At 66.5% G+C, this 15,242-nt stretch overlaps 1 protein-coding gene across 1 annotated transcript in view; it reads right to left on the reverse strand.

The window, feature by feature from the left end:
* WFS1 (wolframin ER transmembrane glycoprotein) overlaps positions 1-13,643 on the reverse strand; it is a 31,154-nt gene extending 17,511 nt beyond the window's left edge. The window contains exons 1-7 of the mRNA XM_028507156.2: positions 13,486-13,643; positions 9,058-9,290; positions 5,967-6,049; positions 5,140-5,284; positions 4,007-4,177; positions 3,128-3,208; positions 2,182-2,333 (exon numbers count right to left, since the gene is read on the reverse strand). Coding sequence (XP_028362957.1) covers positions 2,182-2,333; positions 3,128-3,208; positions 4,007-4,177; positions 5,140-5,284; positions 5,967-6,049; positions 9,058-9,289 — 864 coding nt within the window. The 5' untranslated portion in view covers position 9,290; positions 13,486-13,643. The remainder of the gene's footprint in view (positions 1-2,181; positions 2,334-3,127; positions 3,209-4,006; positions 4,178-5,139; positions 5,285-5,966; positions 6,050-9,057; positions 9,291-13,485) is intronic.
* Positions 13,644-15,242: the final 1,599 nt, after the last annotated feature.

Consider the following 15,242-nt stretch of genomic DNA (forward strand, 5'->3'; position numbering starts at 1 on the left):
CCCACTGGGGGGCAGAGCAGGAAGGACACCGGGTGAGCGAGACCGAGTTGTGTCCGTCATCTGCCCAAGAGCCACGGCCATCGAGCCCAGACGGCCAGGACACCTGCCGGCACCCGGGCGCGAGAGCCCCCTGCAGATGGGGCGGGGGGCGGGGCTCCCGGAGGAGACAGCATGGACGCACACACGAGCGAGCCTGAGTCTGCGAGAGCCGCCCCCTCTCCGCTCCGCAAGTGACAGGGAACAAACGGACGGACCAGCTGACGCTGCCCCCGCTCTCCGGCTCCGCTCCTCGCCGCCCCACCGAACCGAACCTCGAGACGTTTCCCACAGAGAGAGCCCAAGGGAGGACAACTCTTCTTTGACCAGGAGAGGCATTTGTCAGAGTGAGGGGGGAGTCAAGATCCCCCCGAGGGCAGTAAAGAGCGCCCGGCCAGGCCTGAGGTCGCCGGCCGCTGCCCTGACACGAGAAAGCCAGAGCCCAGGACGCCGCAGCCCGGCAGCCGCGCCAAGAGGCCACCTCGACCCCCAGGTCCAGGCGGGTCCCGTAGACTAGAGGCCGTCAGCCCCGAGAACATGTTCACACGTTGCACTTTGCAATCTTTCGAGACGAAAACGGTTCGGATCACTCCATCTATTTCCAAGTGGGACTCTTCTGTCACAAAAGGCTGGAACATTCCGTGGGAGTCGCGTCAGCTCAGACGCGCTTGTCACCATTCGCCTTGGGGGCGACAACCCCCCCTGCGGCCCCCCCAAGCGCACGGCCCCTTCTCTGCGCTCCGAAAGGCTATTAAAAGCCGGAACAGCTTTCAGTCTTGGGAGACACCTGCTATGATTCACTCCCTCTCTCGCGCAGAGACTTCTAATGGGAAAACTTGCGGAGGATCAAGCGCTTTGACAGCTCCGTCAGAGCGTGCCGGATCCCTTCCCAGGGAGGACGTGCAGATGGTCACAGCACGGAGCGCGAGGTCGGGGACAGGACAGTGGGGGACGGGACTTACAGCCCGAAGATGAGGGGCCGGGGCTGGGGGAGGCCTCCGGGCGGCCTCTCCCCAGGACCCTCCCCGGCCCTGGGGGAGCGGCCACCTCCCCTCTCGAATGTAACAAGGAAACCAGTGGCATCTCTCTGGGGACAGCTTAGCCCAGGCCCACCATGCATGGGCCTTCCACCCAGGTTGTGACCTCCTTGGTCACCCTCCTCAGCCATCCTGGCCCCGCCTCCCAGAGCCACACCCTCAGCCGTGCTACCTGCCCTTGGGGGATGCTCAGCTCATGGGTCATGAGCACGGCTGTCCTGCCTGTCACTCTGGGACGCGGTCTGTGTCCGCCTCCCGCCTGGAGGGTGGCCTGGCCTGGGCACCCCAGCCGGGCTCCCAGCGGTGCCGACACTGAGCTGTCTCCAGCACGGGGGGGCGTCCGCCGACATCCTGTCCCCTCCACTCCCACCCTCTGGGCTGAGCGGTCGGTCTCCTGCCCTGACCCTGACCCCTTTGGCGCCCCCCTCTGCCACACGGATGGTCCGTCACACACGCCCCCGTCTGTGAGATGCACAGACCCCGAGGGGTCTTGGGTGACAGACGCCGGGCTTTGTGACGCCTTGTCTGCCATGGGACCCCCCCCTCCCCCAGAGCTGATGGACCTGTGTGGGCCGGGCAGTCAGACTCCTGGGAGCCCAGTGAGCTCTGCACAGGGAGGTACGGGCCCGGGGGACTCGGCCCTGGGAAGGAGCGGGGGGCAAACCTGCGAGAGGGCAGCATGGCCGCCTTGTCTGTCTGTCTGTAACCGACGTCTCAGCCACACGGCCAAGGACACTGACAGTCACCCCAGGGGCCTGACCCGGGGGCCACTCCGGCTCTCAGCATGGGCTGTGTGCCCCTTGCTCGGGCCCGGGCCTCTGGTGGCAGGGGGCTGCTCCCTGCCTGCAGACTGGCCCACCGTCACCTCCTCACCCCTCCCCACACCGCCCTCTCTCTCCCCGAGCCCTTGCAGGTCCCCTGGGACTCCTGTGCACCCCGACTTAGTATTGGGGGGCAGGCATCTCTGAGGGGCCCACCCCCATTCGGTTCTCTGTAGACAAACAATGTTTCAAACGGCACAGCTGAACCAGAGCCGGAGGCCATTGGTTTCCGGAGGGAGACCCAGGAGGGCCCCTGCGGCGGGCAGCCCCGCCCCCGCCCCGCTCACCTTCAGGCGCAGGGGCAGGTCCTCGGGGCTCTTGCCGGCCAGCTCGTCCTCGTCCTCGTCCTCGTCCTGCAGGCACAGGTTGGCCGGGATGATGCCCTTGGCGTACTTCTTGGTGATCTCCACGAAGTCGTCCAGCGCTATGTAGCTCTTGGCTAGGGCGGGAGAGAGGAGGAGATGTGGGGGGCCTGCCCACGCAGTGAGTGTGCGGGTCCCCTGTGCGACCAGCAGGGCAGGGGGAGAGGCAGGCAGGGCTGCTGAGTGCCGGCCCTCACACCTGCCTCCCCCCCTTGGTGACAGGCCCTCGCTCCCTGAGGCGTCCCCCCGCTTACTCTTGAGTCCCACTCGAGCACCAGCTCCCAGCACCGCCTGGCCACCGTCTCTGCCTCGGCTCTGGCTGCTCATGCCACTGGTGACGGCCGCCCCACAGCCCAGCCCTCAGTGCTGGGCAGTCCTAGGCCCTCCCACCCATCACGACTCCTCTGGGCCAGGACACTGAGACCAAGAGCCCACCCACGTGGCGGGCACCGCACACAGAGGACACAAAGGTGTCTTCTCATTGGTGTCCCATAGCCCCTGATCCTCCGTCCCCCCTCCAGCATGCTCTGCCCCACACCCCACAGCCCACGCTAGGTGCAGAGCCCCCACTCTCCCTGCCGGGTGTCCCCGGTTCCCTGCACCTGCTACTGGCTGCCTGACCCCTGCCGACCCTCAGGTACCCACAGTGCGCCCACGCCCCTGCGTCTCCGCCCCTTCTGTCTGCCCACAAATGTGTGGGCTCCCGACGGGCAGGTCCAGGTCTCAGCGCCCAGAAATGACACCCACTACGCCTCGAACTCGAGGAGGCCCAAGCCTGGACGGCACAGGACAGAGTGGACACGGGGCACAGGGTGACAGGCAGGACACCGAGGGAAGCTGTCTCAGGCAGAGGACTGGTGGCCGTACTCACATTCGCTGCTGACCAAGCGCTCCAGCACCCGCCTCTGCTTCTGCAGCGACTTGGGGACGGGGCCTGGCTGTGTGCCTCCCTCTGCAGGGGACAGAGTGGATGGGGGATCAAGGGAGGCTGGCTGTCCCCTCGTGCTCTGCAGCCCTCCACACACCAGCTTGGGTGCTCCTGGGGGCGGGGTCCCCGAGCTCTGGGGACCGCGGGGCCTGCAGCCTCCAGGGCAAGGGCCGCTGCTATGGGCAGCCCCCTCTCGGCCTCCCCCACTGCAACGACGCAGCGCCCTGCGGGGCTTGGCCCACCCCCTTTGTGGAGGCCAGCGTGGCGCTGGACACACCGAGATCTCTGGTCAGCGTCCCCTGTCCCCGGACGCCTCTGCTGGCCTTGTCCCCTGCCATGCCTCCCCCCGGAGTAGACTCTGAGGTCCCAGGGCAAGGGCCAGGCCATTCCCGGGAGTCCCCAGGCCGGGTGGCCAAGGGGCTCCGCCGAGTCTGTTCGGTGGGCGAGCCCGGCCAGGACGGACACACTCTGCCCTCTGGCCAGCATCGGCCTGCCGGCCGCACCCCTGCTGGGCAAGCGTTCCTGAGCATCGGGGCTGCATTGGGGCTGCTCAGGCTGGAGCCCCTCGGGGGGCCAGCAGTGACAGAGGCTCTGGAGAGGCTCTGTGACCCAGCGGGAAAGGGGGGCAGCAGGTGGGGGCTAGGTGGTGCTGCTGCAGGGGTTCCTGGGGCTCCACTGGGGGGCTGCAGCCATCGCATGGGGCATGCCTCCCTGGGGTGCCACCCGAGCCCCAGGAAGCGGTCCCCGAGAACAGGAGGATGTCCCCAGGAGAACCCTCCCAGGGCGCGAGGTCCCCACACGGGGAGCCCCCGGGCTGCGCACCCTGCTCGTTGACCTGGCCCACGTTCTCCAGCAGCTCCGACACGGCCACCTGCTGCTTCTTCTTGGGGTTGAGCTTCCAGTACATGACCAGGGCCGCCTTGCGCACGGCGCGCTCCAGGTCGGTCTCCGAGGAGAGCTGCTTCACCTCCTGCTCGTTCTCGGAGGTGATGCCTGAGAGAGGGGGGTGGGCGGTGGGGGGGGCATCAGGAGCCTCGTCCTTCCACCGGGAAGCCCTCGGTGAGGCCCGAGCCCTGGCCAGCTCGGCCTGAGGGGCTCTGGGGAGCGGCTTGTGCAAGAGGCTTTCCAGGCAGCGGTGGCCACCAGGGCAGAATAGGACATCTGACCAAAGGGGACACTGGACCTACGTCCCTGCCCGGCCCACGCTCCAGGTCAGAGGCTGGGCCTGGCCCCCCAGCAGACACCCCCAAGTGGCCGTGGGCGGGCGCTGCCTGAGGCCGTCCTACCCTCCGAAGTAGTCTGGGTGGCGGAGGTGACGCCGAGAGCGCCGTGACACAAAACCAGAAGGGGACAGAGCAGACCTCGGAGCGCTCCGCTCTGGGGGTCAGGGTGGCGGGCACCGTGTGTCTTTACACCTGGTGGGTCCTGTGTAGCGCTGCGCTTTCCACGCAGCCCGTGGTTGCTGCAGGCAGCACGCGCCAGACAGCACGCGCCAGCCAGGCCTGCAGTCTGAGCGGGCGGCCACGGGGAAGGCCGTTGACGACACACACTCCGCCCTTCCTCTGGGGTGTGCGTCCGCCAAGACGCCAGGGCCTGGCGGTCTCCCCGGGCGGGGCAGCGTGACAGCACCCCCTCCTGGCGGCGAGCGGGTCTGAGGGGGTGCTTGCTGCCCTGCTCGCCCCCTGGGCCGCGGTGAGGCCCACCTGCTCGGGCGGGGTGTGGGGTGTGGGGTGCACCCCCTAGTCCACACGGAAACCTGGGGTAGCACTCGGGGGCACCAACGTGAGCTGACGGGGGAACGGACTTCCTCTGTTGCACGTCTCGCGAGCTCTGCGAGAGCCACCGCCCCACAGAAACCGGACCCTCGTTCAATAGTGTGGCCCCCGCTGGGTTTCCCTGTGGCTCCTGCTGCAGCTGGGATTCAGCAGGCGGGGCCGCACCCCTCAGGCACCCACCTTTTCTGTCCGCCAGGCACCGGCGAAGCAGCTTGACGGCCTCGCGGCGGCCCTGCTTGGCGGCCAGGATCAGCCAGCCCACGGCCGTGCAGTTGTTGAGCTCCTCGTCCGCGTCGCCGGCCAGCTGCAGGTAGTGCTTCCCCACCTGCCAGGGAGACGCCGGGGGACACGCCCGCCGCTCAGCCCCGCTCCGCAGCGGCCTCCACGCGGGGAGGGTGCCTGCTCCTGGTCCGGCCCGGGCCTGCTCCCCACAGCCGGGCAACCCTGGGCTTCCTGGGTCCCCGCCCTCCCCCGCGTTCTGTGTTCTGGGGCAGAGGGGACACAGCCCAGTGCCGGGCCTCTCACTCCGCCAGGCCGTTGGGGCGTGCCCGGTACTCCCTAATTTTATAACGTGGTGCCACAGCGTGTTGTGGGCCAGCCAGCCTCCTCTGTCACCCAGGCCAAGGGGAAAGGTGGCAGGAAAGGGGTCCCACTAGGACCCTCTGGTGCTCGCTCCTCACAGAATGAGGGGGCGTGGTGCCTCCTGCACTGAAGCGGTGAGAGTGGGGGTGGGGCACCAGGGACAGGCTGGAAGCAGGGCAGGCATCCTGGAGGAGGTGACACCCAAGGCCAGGTGAGAGCAGGCCACAGGAGAGGAATGTGAGCTCCCCAGAGGGGTGGCACCTCAGAGGAGGCCGGGGACATGGCAGGGGCAGCCACGCGGACACTGCTCCCCGTTCACATTGCACCGACCTGTGGCGCCGGCCCCCGTGGGCCTTGGAGCTCTCACCCAGCCCACTGTCCTGGGGGCCACGGCCCGGGGCTGCACCAGGCACCGCGGTCCTCACCTCTGTCTGTGCCTTGGGGTCCCCGGCCTTGGCCTTCTCCAGGATTTCTTCAAAGGGGACTTCCACGTCCCCCTTCACGGGCCCTGCAACGTGGAAAGAACAGTCGTGACATCACAAAGCTGGTCCCCATCGCCGGGAAGAGGGCTGGGGAGCACACAGGCCTGGGCCTCAGACCTGGGGCAGCTTCTCACGCACAGACCCACCCGGTCAGGAGTGCCAGGGGGGAGGTGGGGAGAGCACCCCATGGGGTACCCCCCAGCCCCCGACATGGAGCAAGGAGAGCAGACTCCCGGGGTGGCAGGGGCGGTTCTCAGTGGCAGCTCCGTCTCTGCTCGGTCTCTCTGGGGGGGTGCGTGTGGGAGGATGAGGGCGCGCCTGGACCTCAGCATCAGCCCCCTGCCCCAGCGCATGGCACCAGAGCAGCTGGGCGCAGGCCGGCCGAACCTCAGCTCTAGAAGGCCCCGGCCTCAGTGACGAACCTGCACCCCGATGCCCGGCCCCCCAGCAGACCAAGTTCGTGTTTTCTGAGACTGCAGTCCCCGCACGCGTGATTTCTGGAAGCCATGAGTGTGCACGTGTTTTGATATACACGTGTTTACTTACATGTTTATAATGGTATGTCACGACTGATTCCCCACACTTCGCCGTGGTGAGACTGACGGTGTCAGCGGCTCGGAGACCCACTGAGGGACACAGTCCCGGGCCCGGCCTCTCACTCCGCCTGGCCATCCGGGCATTCCCTGTGCTCCTTCCATTTATAGCACGGTGCCACGCTCCAGTCCGTGCACGGTTTTCTTGGGGGGCGGGAGGTTACTCTCCTGACACAGACCCTTTGCCGAGTTACTAGGTCCAAGGGCCCAAATGTCACATGGCTCGTGCTGTACTTGAACTTCCTGAAAAGGCAGCCCAGCTCACAAAAACATCTCGTCTCCTACACAGATTTCACTATACCTCCCGGCGGGGGGGCAGCATAACAGTGAAGTTTCTGGAAAAATCACGGTCTACCCACCCCTTTCTCTGACCTGCCCAGCAATGCCCGGGGCCGTGCCTGACCCCACACCCACCTCCGTCCATGGCCGCACCCCGCGTGGCGGGCAGCGAAACGAGGGCAGCGTGGCCCACCGCACAGCAGGTGCCTATTAGACATTAATAAGCTTTCCCTCTCTAGATGTTTCTGGAGACAGGAGCAGTCCCCATTAACCCTGCCCGATGTCCAGCCTCCCCCGTCCGTTTGTCCAGGCTCCCGCCAGGCTCCAGGGTGGGGCCAGCTCTGCAGCAACAGTGCCTCCGACCTCCCCCGTGTTTCGGGCACCCAGGTCTATGGGACACAGCCCTCCAGGAGGCGGCAGCAGGGACAGTGGCCTACGGTGACGCAGCCTTCAAGGCTCCAGGGCGAGGTCACCCCAGTTAGCAGGAGGCAGGCGGCCCTTGGACAGCGCTGGGGTGAACCCTTCCTAGCAGGCCCCGCTGCACCCAGGGGCTCTGGCCACTGTCCCTGTCTGTGGCCCCTCGGCCGTCTAGGCGAGCACTGGTCTGGCACCCACAGCCGGAGGCCTCGGCGACTGCCTGCCGATCACCTGCGGTGACCCACGGAGGGTGGCGGAAAGGGTGCCTCGTGCACCACGGGCCCCACGCAGCGCTCACCCCCAGGACGAAGGTGCGTGTGCAGCCTCCCTTGCCCAGGGCCCGGGGTGGGGGCGGGCCTGAGCCCCCACCCCTGTTGCCCGAGCCTGGCCAATGCGCCCAGGCCCAGTCCCAGCTCCAGCCACCTCTGCTTTGCCCATGCAGAGCACCCTGCTCTGCCTCTGTGACACAGGGCTCCCCAGAGGAGGTGACCCAAGCACTGGGCACATGCCGGTGCTCTATTTGAGGTCACGGCTGTCACCGGCAGCCCGTCACAGTGGGTGAGCACGGACTCACAGGGTGTTCGAAACTTGACCTCCGCCCTCACCAGCTGGGGGCGTTACCGCACCCCTTCCCCGGGTCTGCCCATCTGAAAACTGGTGGAGAAGGGAGTCGAGGTGGACAAGGACGGAAGTGGGGCCTGGCACAGAGCGTGCCGTGAAGCTCCGCTCTCACGTGACCTGTCGGGACTTGACTGAGGCTGCTCGCACCTGAGCCAGGCGGACAGGGCAGCGAATCGAAGCGAGATGAGCCGACAGCCACTCCCGGGCAGACCCTCTGGCCTGTGCAGGGGCCGCTGCAGGGCGGGCCTGCGGCGCCCACGTCAGTGACCAGGGACAGTGCGGAGCAGCTGGGCAGCGAGAGCCCAGCCCAGACGTGGGGGGCTGGGAGCCTGAGGCTGCCAGCCTGCCTGGCCTTGCTACGGGTCCCCCCCTCTCAGGGGCAGAACCAAACAGAAACCACATCTGTTTCCTGACTCTTCTTATCAGAAACCTGCAGTCCTGGCTCTGTCGTCCCAGCGCTGTCGGCCTTAGCCAGACTGAAACCCAGCCCAGCCCCGGGCCGAGATTCCAGGCTCAGGCCCCGGCCTGCCCACAGGCTTGCAGATAAGAGCAGAGAATGTGGAGATTTTTGCAGGAGACTGAAGATCGGATGGCGGACAGTGGTCAGAGGGGGCGGAGACCTGGGCCCGGCCCTAGGCACAGGCCGGTGTGGCGGCTGGCCCCGAGGGGGTGGCCACGTGGGGGCCGCAGAACAAACAGAGAGGCCCGCGCACACGGCCCGAGGCGTGGCCGCGGTGTGGAGGGGACAGCCTGGGCTTCCCCGGGCGCCCTGTGGGACCAGAGCTGGAGGGAACGCCTTTCTCCCGCCTCACCGTCCCGGCACCTGGTGCGGAACCATCCCCCAGCCAGAGGGTGGAGCGGGGCCGTTTGATTACAAATCAAAGAAGAAAACGTGACGCTGCTGTTCTCTTAGTCTGTGAACGTGGGAGCAGGGCCCGCTGCACAGGCAAGGGCTGAGGGGGCCTCGGCGGAGGGGCTGGGCCCCGAGCGGCCGGGGAAGCCCCCCAGGAGGAACCTCAAGGGGTGCCAGGACCCCGTGTGAGGACGCGGTGCTCACGCCGTGTCCACGGAGTGGCCCCGGCCCGGCTGAGGGCAGCCCAGCCTCCCAGGCCCCGTCTCCGTACCTGTTCTGTCTGCTCTCTCTCGGCTCCTGGCACGAAGGGCCCGGGACACTGTGGGGGCCGCTGCACCTCCCGCATCTGGTCCGGGTCCATGAGCCTGGGGCCCAGGGGCCTGGGACACCCCACTTTTCTCCTGGGTCACCGAGGAAGTACCGTTGAGCCGCGCGCGGGCCTGGGGCGGCGGGGGTGGCGGAGGCTGCGGGTCGGAGGGGCTCGGAGAGGCGCTGGAGTCCATCCTGCCGGCGAGAAAAGCTGGGGGTCAGACACGCCAGGACCAGCGAGCTCAGCCTGCCCTGGCCTCTAGCTCTTGGTAGAACGAGGGGCGGCCAGGGGAGACAGGGCGGGGGCTGCCCACCATTCTCCGTGTGACCTCACCCAGCCTCGCAACGGCCCGCAGAAGGCCGCCCTCATTTCACAGACGAGGAAACGGAGGGGGAAACGCACCCAAGGCCGTCCGGCTCAACAGGCCCCGGGAGCCGGGGGCCCAGGCCCTGCCATCGGAGGCCCCGAGTTCCGGCCCCACAGGGCGGCAGCCACGTGGCCGGGTGACAAACTGAAGTGAGGAGGCGACAAGACACCCCACGCGGAGCAGCAGGCGCTGCCTGGCTGTGGGGGGCTGAGTGGCGGCCTGCACACGTGTCCACCCCATGGCCCCGGCAGTGGCCCGACCTGGAGTCAGGGGTCTCTGCAGACCTAAGTGCAGATCTTCCGATGAGACCGTCCTGGCTGGGGCGGGGGTGGGGGGGGGCCCTGGGGCAATAACTGGTGCTCGTGCGAGGCCAGCAGGGAAACACAGAGACAGAGGGGGGACCACACGGAGAGGAGCCAGAGGCACAGACCGGAGCTGTGCAACTGCGGCCGCGGGACGCCAGAGCCGCCAGCAGCCACCGGAAGCTGGAGAGAGGCCGGGGAGGCTTTGCCTTCAGGACCCCCCCCCCTCCCCCGAAGGAGCAGAGGACAAGGGTTGCAGGGGGCCAGGGGAGGACCACAGGGGGTGGGGCCGGGATTCAGTGAGATCCGCCCCACTCCGGGCCAGAGGAAGGACAAAAATCTTGAACCCGAGCGTCGCCAGAGAGGGACACACACTGGAAGGCAGAGTGACGGAAGCCGGGCGGTGGGGTCTGAGAGCCGACGCCGAGGACAGACAGGAGCGCCCCTGTTCTGGGACCGTCTCATGACAAAGGGGCAGGGCTTGTGCGTCCACAGAAGCGCCGCGCAGGCTGTTTGCAGCAGGGACACTCCCCCCACTCCCCCCACCCCCGACAGGCTGGCGCGGCCCCTGGCCACAGGCCTGCCTGCAAGCTGAACCTGCAGCCCTGGCGGGGCTTCGGGGGACTTCACCCCCCCGAAATTGCCGGGACCTGAGAGGCTCTTCCTCAGGCTCCCGAAGGACAGATGCCACGCTCCTCCCTAGACTCAGGCTCTGCAGCCGAGCCCCCGCACCTTCTCTCCCAAATCCTGGCGCTCTGCCACACCCACCTGCGGCCTCTGACCCCACACCTCTGCGCTCGCACAGCCCTCTTCCTGGTGCCCGTCCCGCTGTGCTCCCCAGGCCGTCCAGTGGGGACGGTGACGGGCGTCACGGCCCCTCTGAGGGGCGCCCTGCACCACACAGCTGTTTACACGGCCTCGCACACGAGCGGTCACAGACAAGGGGGGGTGTGCAACACTGTTCGGCAGGATTTAAAGCAGCACCAGACACCAGCCTGAGCCCACGGAGACGAAGACAAAACCCATCTGCAGAAAAACACGGAAGAAGATGCCTCCCAAAAGGTAAATTCCGACTATCCCTGGGTGGAGGAATTGCAAGTGTTTTTTATTTTATTCTTTTTTCAAAATATATTTCTCTAATTTTGTATAAGGAATGTGCAAGGTTTCGGGAACTATAATACTATGTTATTTTAAAACCACTGTGACCAAGCCCTTCAAGGAGCGGGCCCGGGGGCTCCCAGGCGTGGGGAGTCTGGCTGCAGCCCAGCCCCTGGCGCAGGGCTGCTCCTCAAGACAAGGGCACGGGCCCTGGGAGGCTCCCAGGTGCCTATTTTTGCCCCAGAGTACCGAGGGCCAAACCAGGAGCATGCCGGCTCTACCCAGAGGCCAAGTTCACAGGGACACAGGGGAAGCCGGGGCAGTGACCATGGACAGCCGCAGCGTCTCCCCAGCGGCTGGGCCCCCACCGGACGCCGGGCGCCTGGTCTGAGCTTGGCCCGATCCTGTGTCAGGCACCGCTTGGGCCTCCGTGCCCGGAAGAACTCGCGTGGGGCCGGCCTTTGAGAGCACGGTCTGGGCGGGAAAGACGACACCTGGACAGACACTCTAGAGTCAGAGCGGAGCGTGGGGCTGCAGGCGCAGCGGGGCGGGGCGGGAGGGGCGGGGTAGTGCACCCGGCGGTGGAAAAGGGGCAGGGCCGGGATTCTGGGAGGGAGGCCTGGACTAAGCCTTTGGGATCAGCGGGCCTGATTAGGCACGGGTGGAGGAAGGGAGGTGCGGAGGTGCTGGGCCTTCCAGCAGGGGCTGCCCAGAAGGAAAAGCAGCAGGGGGAGAGTGAGCCAGCAACATCCCTGGGAAGGTGCAGGCGGCTGGGAAGTGCCGCCTGGGTGGGGGACCCGGGTATGAGTGGGTGGCAGGGGCAGGTCCTGGGGGTCTGAACGGGCGAGCGCCAGGCTTAGGGCCAGAAGGAAGTGCAGGACAGTGCTGAGCTGGCAAGCAGCCGTTAAAGAGCCACAGGGGCTGTGTGGGGACCTGACTGGGGGCCAGGGAAAGGGCCCGGTGGCCGTCCAGGGAAAATTGAGGAGCTCCGGTCCAGACAGGCATCCGGGCACAGCTTTGGAGCCGGAGACACAACTGAATGTGAGGGATGCGGAAGCAGACGGTGGGGGGGGGGCGGGTCTGTGGCTGAGGACCCCCGTGGCGGTGCCACTCTCCGAGGCGGGGACGTGGCAGAGGCGGGGCGCCCATAAAGCCTGACACTCCCTCTGTGCCGTGCTGCTCCTCATCGCCACCACCGTGGGCCAGGCCTGGCCCCTGCCTGCGGCACAGGCATTTCGGGGAGCCAGCTCTGTGCTGGGGTCCCCTGGTGACCAGTCCCAGAGGTCTGCTCGGCTCCGGCCTGGGGGAGGCAGAGGGCGCCCCGGTGGGGAAGCCCTCCACATGCCCCTCCATCCTGGGAAGGGAGGTGAGAGGTGGTCTCCCAGCAACCTCTCCCGTGTGCAGTCAAAGGCCCGCCTGCTGGGGGAGGGGAGGACAAAAAAGTCCGTCAAAATCCCTGCTTGGATGGGGGTGGGGGGCCAGGGGGCTCCCATGAGAATCACGGGAGGGGACACGGGCCAGCCGAGCCTCCGAGCTCGCAGGGCAGCTCCCTCGCCAGGGCTGCGTGAGGCCAGGCAGCGGGCACTGAGGGTACGCAGGGCACTCAGCCAGCCCCCGATCTGGGCAGCCAGGAAAGCCCTTTACTCGGGGTCACCGGGGTCACCGTCCAAGGTGAGGAGAGGCGGGGCTGCCAGGGTCGGGGCAGGTCACTCAACCCCAGCCAGCCTCAGCTTCCTCATGTGAAATGGAGCTAAGATGACCCAGAGGGTTACATATTGTTCATTCCTTAACACTCCTTAACCTCAACAACCAAAAATGCAGTGAGGGCATGGCTCCATAAAGCCCAAAGGGGCCGGGCCAGATTCCCCAGAAAGCTTCCATCTTTCAAAACAGAAATTAGCATTCCCCAGGGCCAGGTTCACATCAGCCATCCAACAGGGGCTGCCATTGCCCACTCCCCACACCCCCCCCCCCCAGAAGGAGCCCCAGGGGGAAGGGAACTCACGCAGATTCTAAGTGGGCTGCAAGTGCTTCAGCCTGATCCAGAGGCTGCTACTCAGGCGGGCTGGTTCCCTTGGGGGACCGAACCCCCATCACTCCCTCTTGAGCTCCCACGTGGGGGCTCAGGCGCTTTCCAGCGGCTTGGCAAGCACTGAGGACCGCCTTAAGTCCCGCCGACAGCTGCGGGGGAAGGGCCATGACGGAGCAACTCGAGGCGATGCCATCGGGACCGGGAGCCCCTTGACACCCGGCGGGACCCCGCGCCACTGGCCGCCTGCCTTTCGGGCCTGTTTTCGCGCCGCAAGGGGGTTTCGCGTCGGGGCTCGCGGGAGTGACGTGCTCGGGGCAAGCAGTGTCCCACGATTCCCGAGGCGCTAGGGTTCAGGGGGCGCTCACCTCCTAGAAAGACCCCACCGGGGCAGGGGTCGTCATGGCTTCGAGGAGCGGGAGGGGCCCTGGCTCTTCAATATCTGGGGAACTTGCAGGGGATGTGGGGACGCTGGGACCAGCCGCCCATCTTCTCATACGGGGAAACTGAGGCCCAGAACAGGAGCGCCTCCCGGTGATCTCGAGTTTCTTTCCAGCCCCCCGAGCGGCTGTCCCATTACTCGAAGTACTCACCGGCCCGCAAGTGGGCCGCAGGCGGCGCCGCGACGTCCTCGGGCCTTTTGGCTCGGTGCAAAGTTGTTCGGGAGGAGCCGGACTCGCGGGGGCCAGAGGCGAGCAGCCGGGACGAGCGGGCGGCGCCAGCTGCCGCGGGAGACTGCTAGTGCGGCCGAGGGCTCAGAGAGAGGCGGGGCCGAGGGCGGAGCCACAGACCTCGCTCCACTCAGGACACGGCCTGGAGGACGCGGAGCTGGCTCGGCCCACTGAGCGGCCGGCGTTCCTGCCAATAACTGCGCACCTCCGCCAATCACGGGGCGCCTCGCCTAGCTGGCGCTGACTGGACCGCCGCACAACCACGCCGCGGGGGCGGACCCAACCGCTAAAGTTTCCGAGCTGACTCCAGCCTCGGCCCGCCTCTCCCTGGCCACGCCCACAGGGAGGCGTGTCTCATGGCGGGATCTCTGGCCTTGTGACAGGTGGGTGGACCTTTGGACAAAACCCGTGCCGCCTTTCGCCCACCCCTCGGGCCCTCAACTCCAGATTCATCGTTATACGTGCTGTTGCAGTATTAACTAACAGGCTGAGCGCCTCGCTATGCGCCAGATGCCTTACTTAATTCCAGCCCCGCTAGAGAGAGGGCCTCCCCCGTAGAGCAGCAGGGATAGAAAAACGTGGCCGGTGTAAGTGTGTACGTGCAGCCCAGTGTTGCCTGAAATGCACACAAGCAAATGCACGTAGCACACTTTTCACAAAGTAGCCGAGGGATGTGTTTAAGGACATATATCAGCTCAGGGTGTGACGCACGGCTAGGCAGTTTGGAAACCCTCTGCATTGATCCGGTCCCGCGTCTCAGAGGCGTGGGTTGGGACGAGGGCAAAGGTCTGTCTGCTAGACTGTGGGGACCTTGGGACTGTGAGGCCCTGGCCGGTGGCGTGGGGGACCCCTGGGCGGTGTCTGCTCCATGTGAGGTCCTTGGAGGAGACTCAGTAAGCGGAGGGAATGGGGAACCATTCCTCCTAGAGGCGGCGGAGGGCGGGGAGAAAATGAACTGCGGTACAGACGGACGAGGCTGCGCAAGGAGCCTCATTCAGAGCGAAGAAACAGCTAACACACTCCACAGCACTGAAACACTTTGAAAGTCACAGGCAAGGGCAGAAGGAGAACTGTCGGGCTGAGGAGCGTCCGCAAACTGGAAGGAAACGTGGGGGGAGAGCACGTGAAAGCCACCAGGGAGAAGAGGCGAGGCTGGCGGGGCTGCTCCAGGAGGCCCGGCCCTCCCCGAACAGGGGCTGCGGTGGGAGCTGCGGGGGAAACAGAAGTGGAAGAAACGCTAGAAGCAAATGTCTCTGGGTCCCGCTGGCCTGGGCGGACTCGGCTCCGCGGGGGAGGAGAAACGCTTGCACACTCCGGAAAAGGACTAGTCACGTCCACCACGGGCAGGAGCCGCAGTAGCAGCAGGTTTGGAGGGGACTTGGCAACAGTGTCCAGGGACTCTGGCTGTCGGATGGAGGAGGCCGCCCCGCGGTGATGGGCTTCACCTCCAGGACAAAGGTAAGAACACGGTGACGTGACGAGACAGAGAGCCCCAGGCTGGTCCCACGGACCCGGGGAAGCTCCCCTCTCCCCCAGACAGTTCGGTCACAGCCGAGACTCTCAGGGCAGAGCGGCCGCGGTGGGGCGCAGGAAGTGGTGGTGAGCGGCGACCCTCGCAGACCCGCGGGTGACTCTGGATATGCCCGGGATGCTGTCCAGGAGTGGCCGCGGGTTAGGGA

This window comes from Phyllostomus discolor, chromosome 1 (assembly GCF_004126475.2).
Source record: "Phyllostomus discolor isolate MPI-MPIP mPhyDis1 chromosome 1, mPhyDis1.pri.v3, whole genome shotgun sequence".
Classification (NCBI taxonomy): Eukaryota; Metazoa; Chordata; class Mammalia; order Chiroptera; family Phyllostomidae; genus Phyllostomus; species Phyllostomus discolor.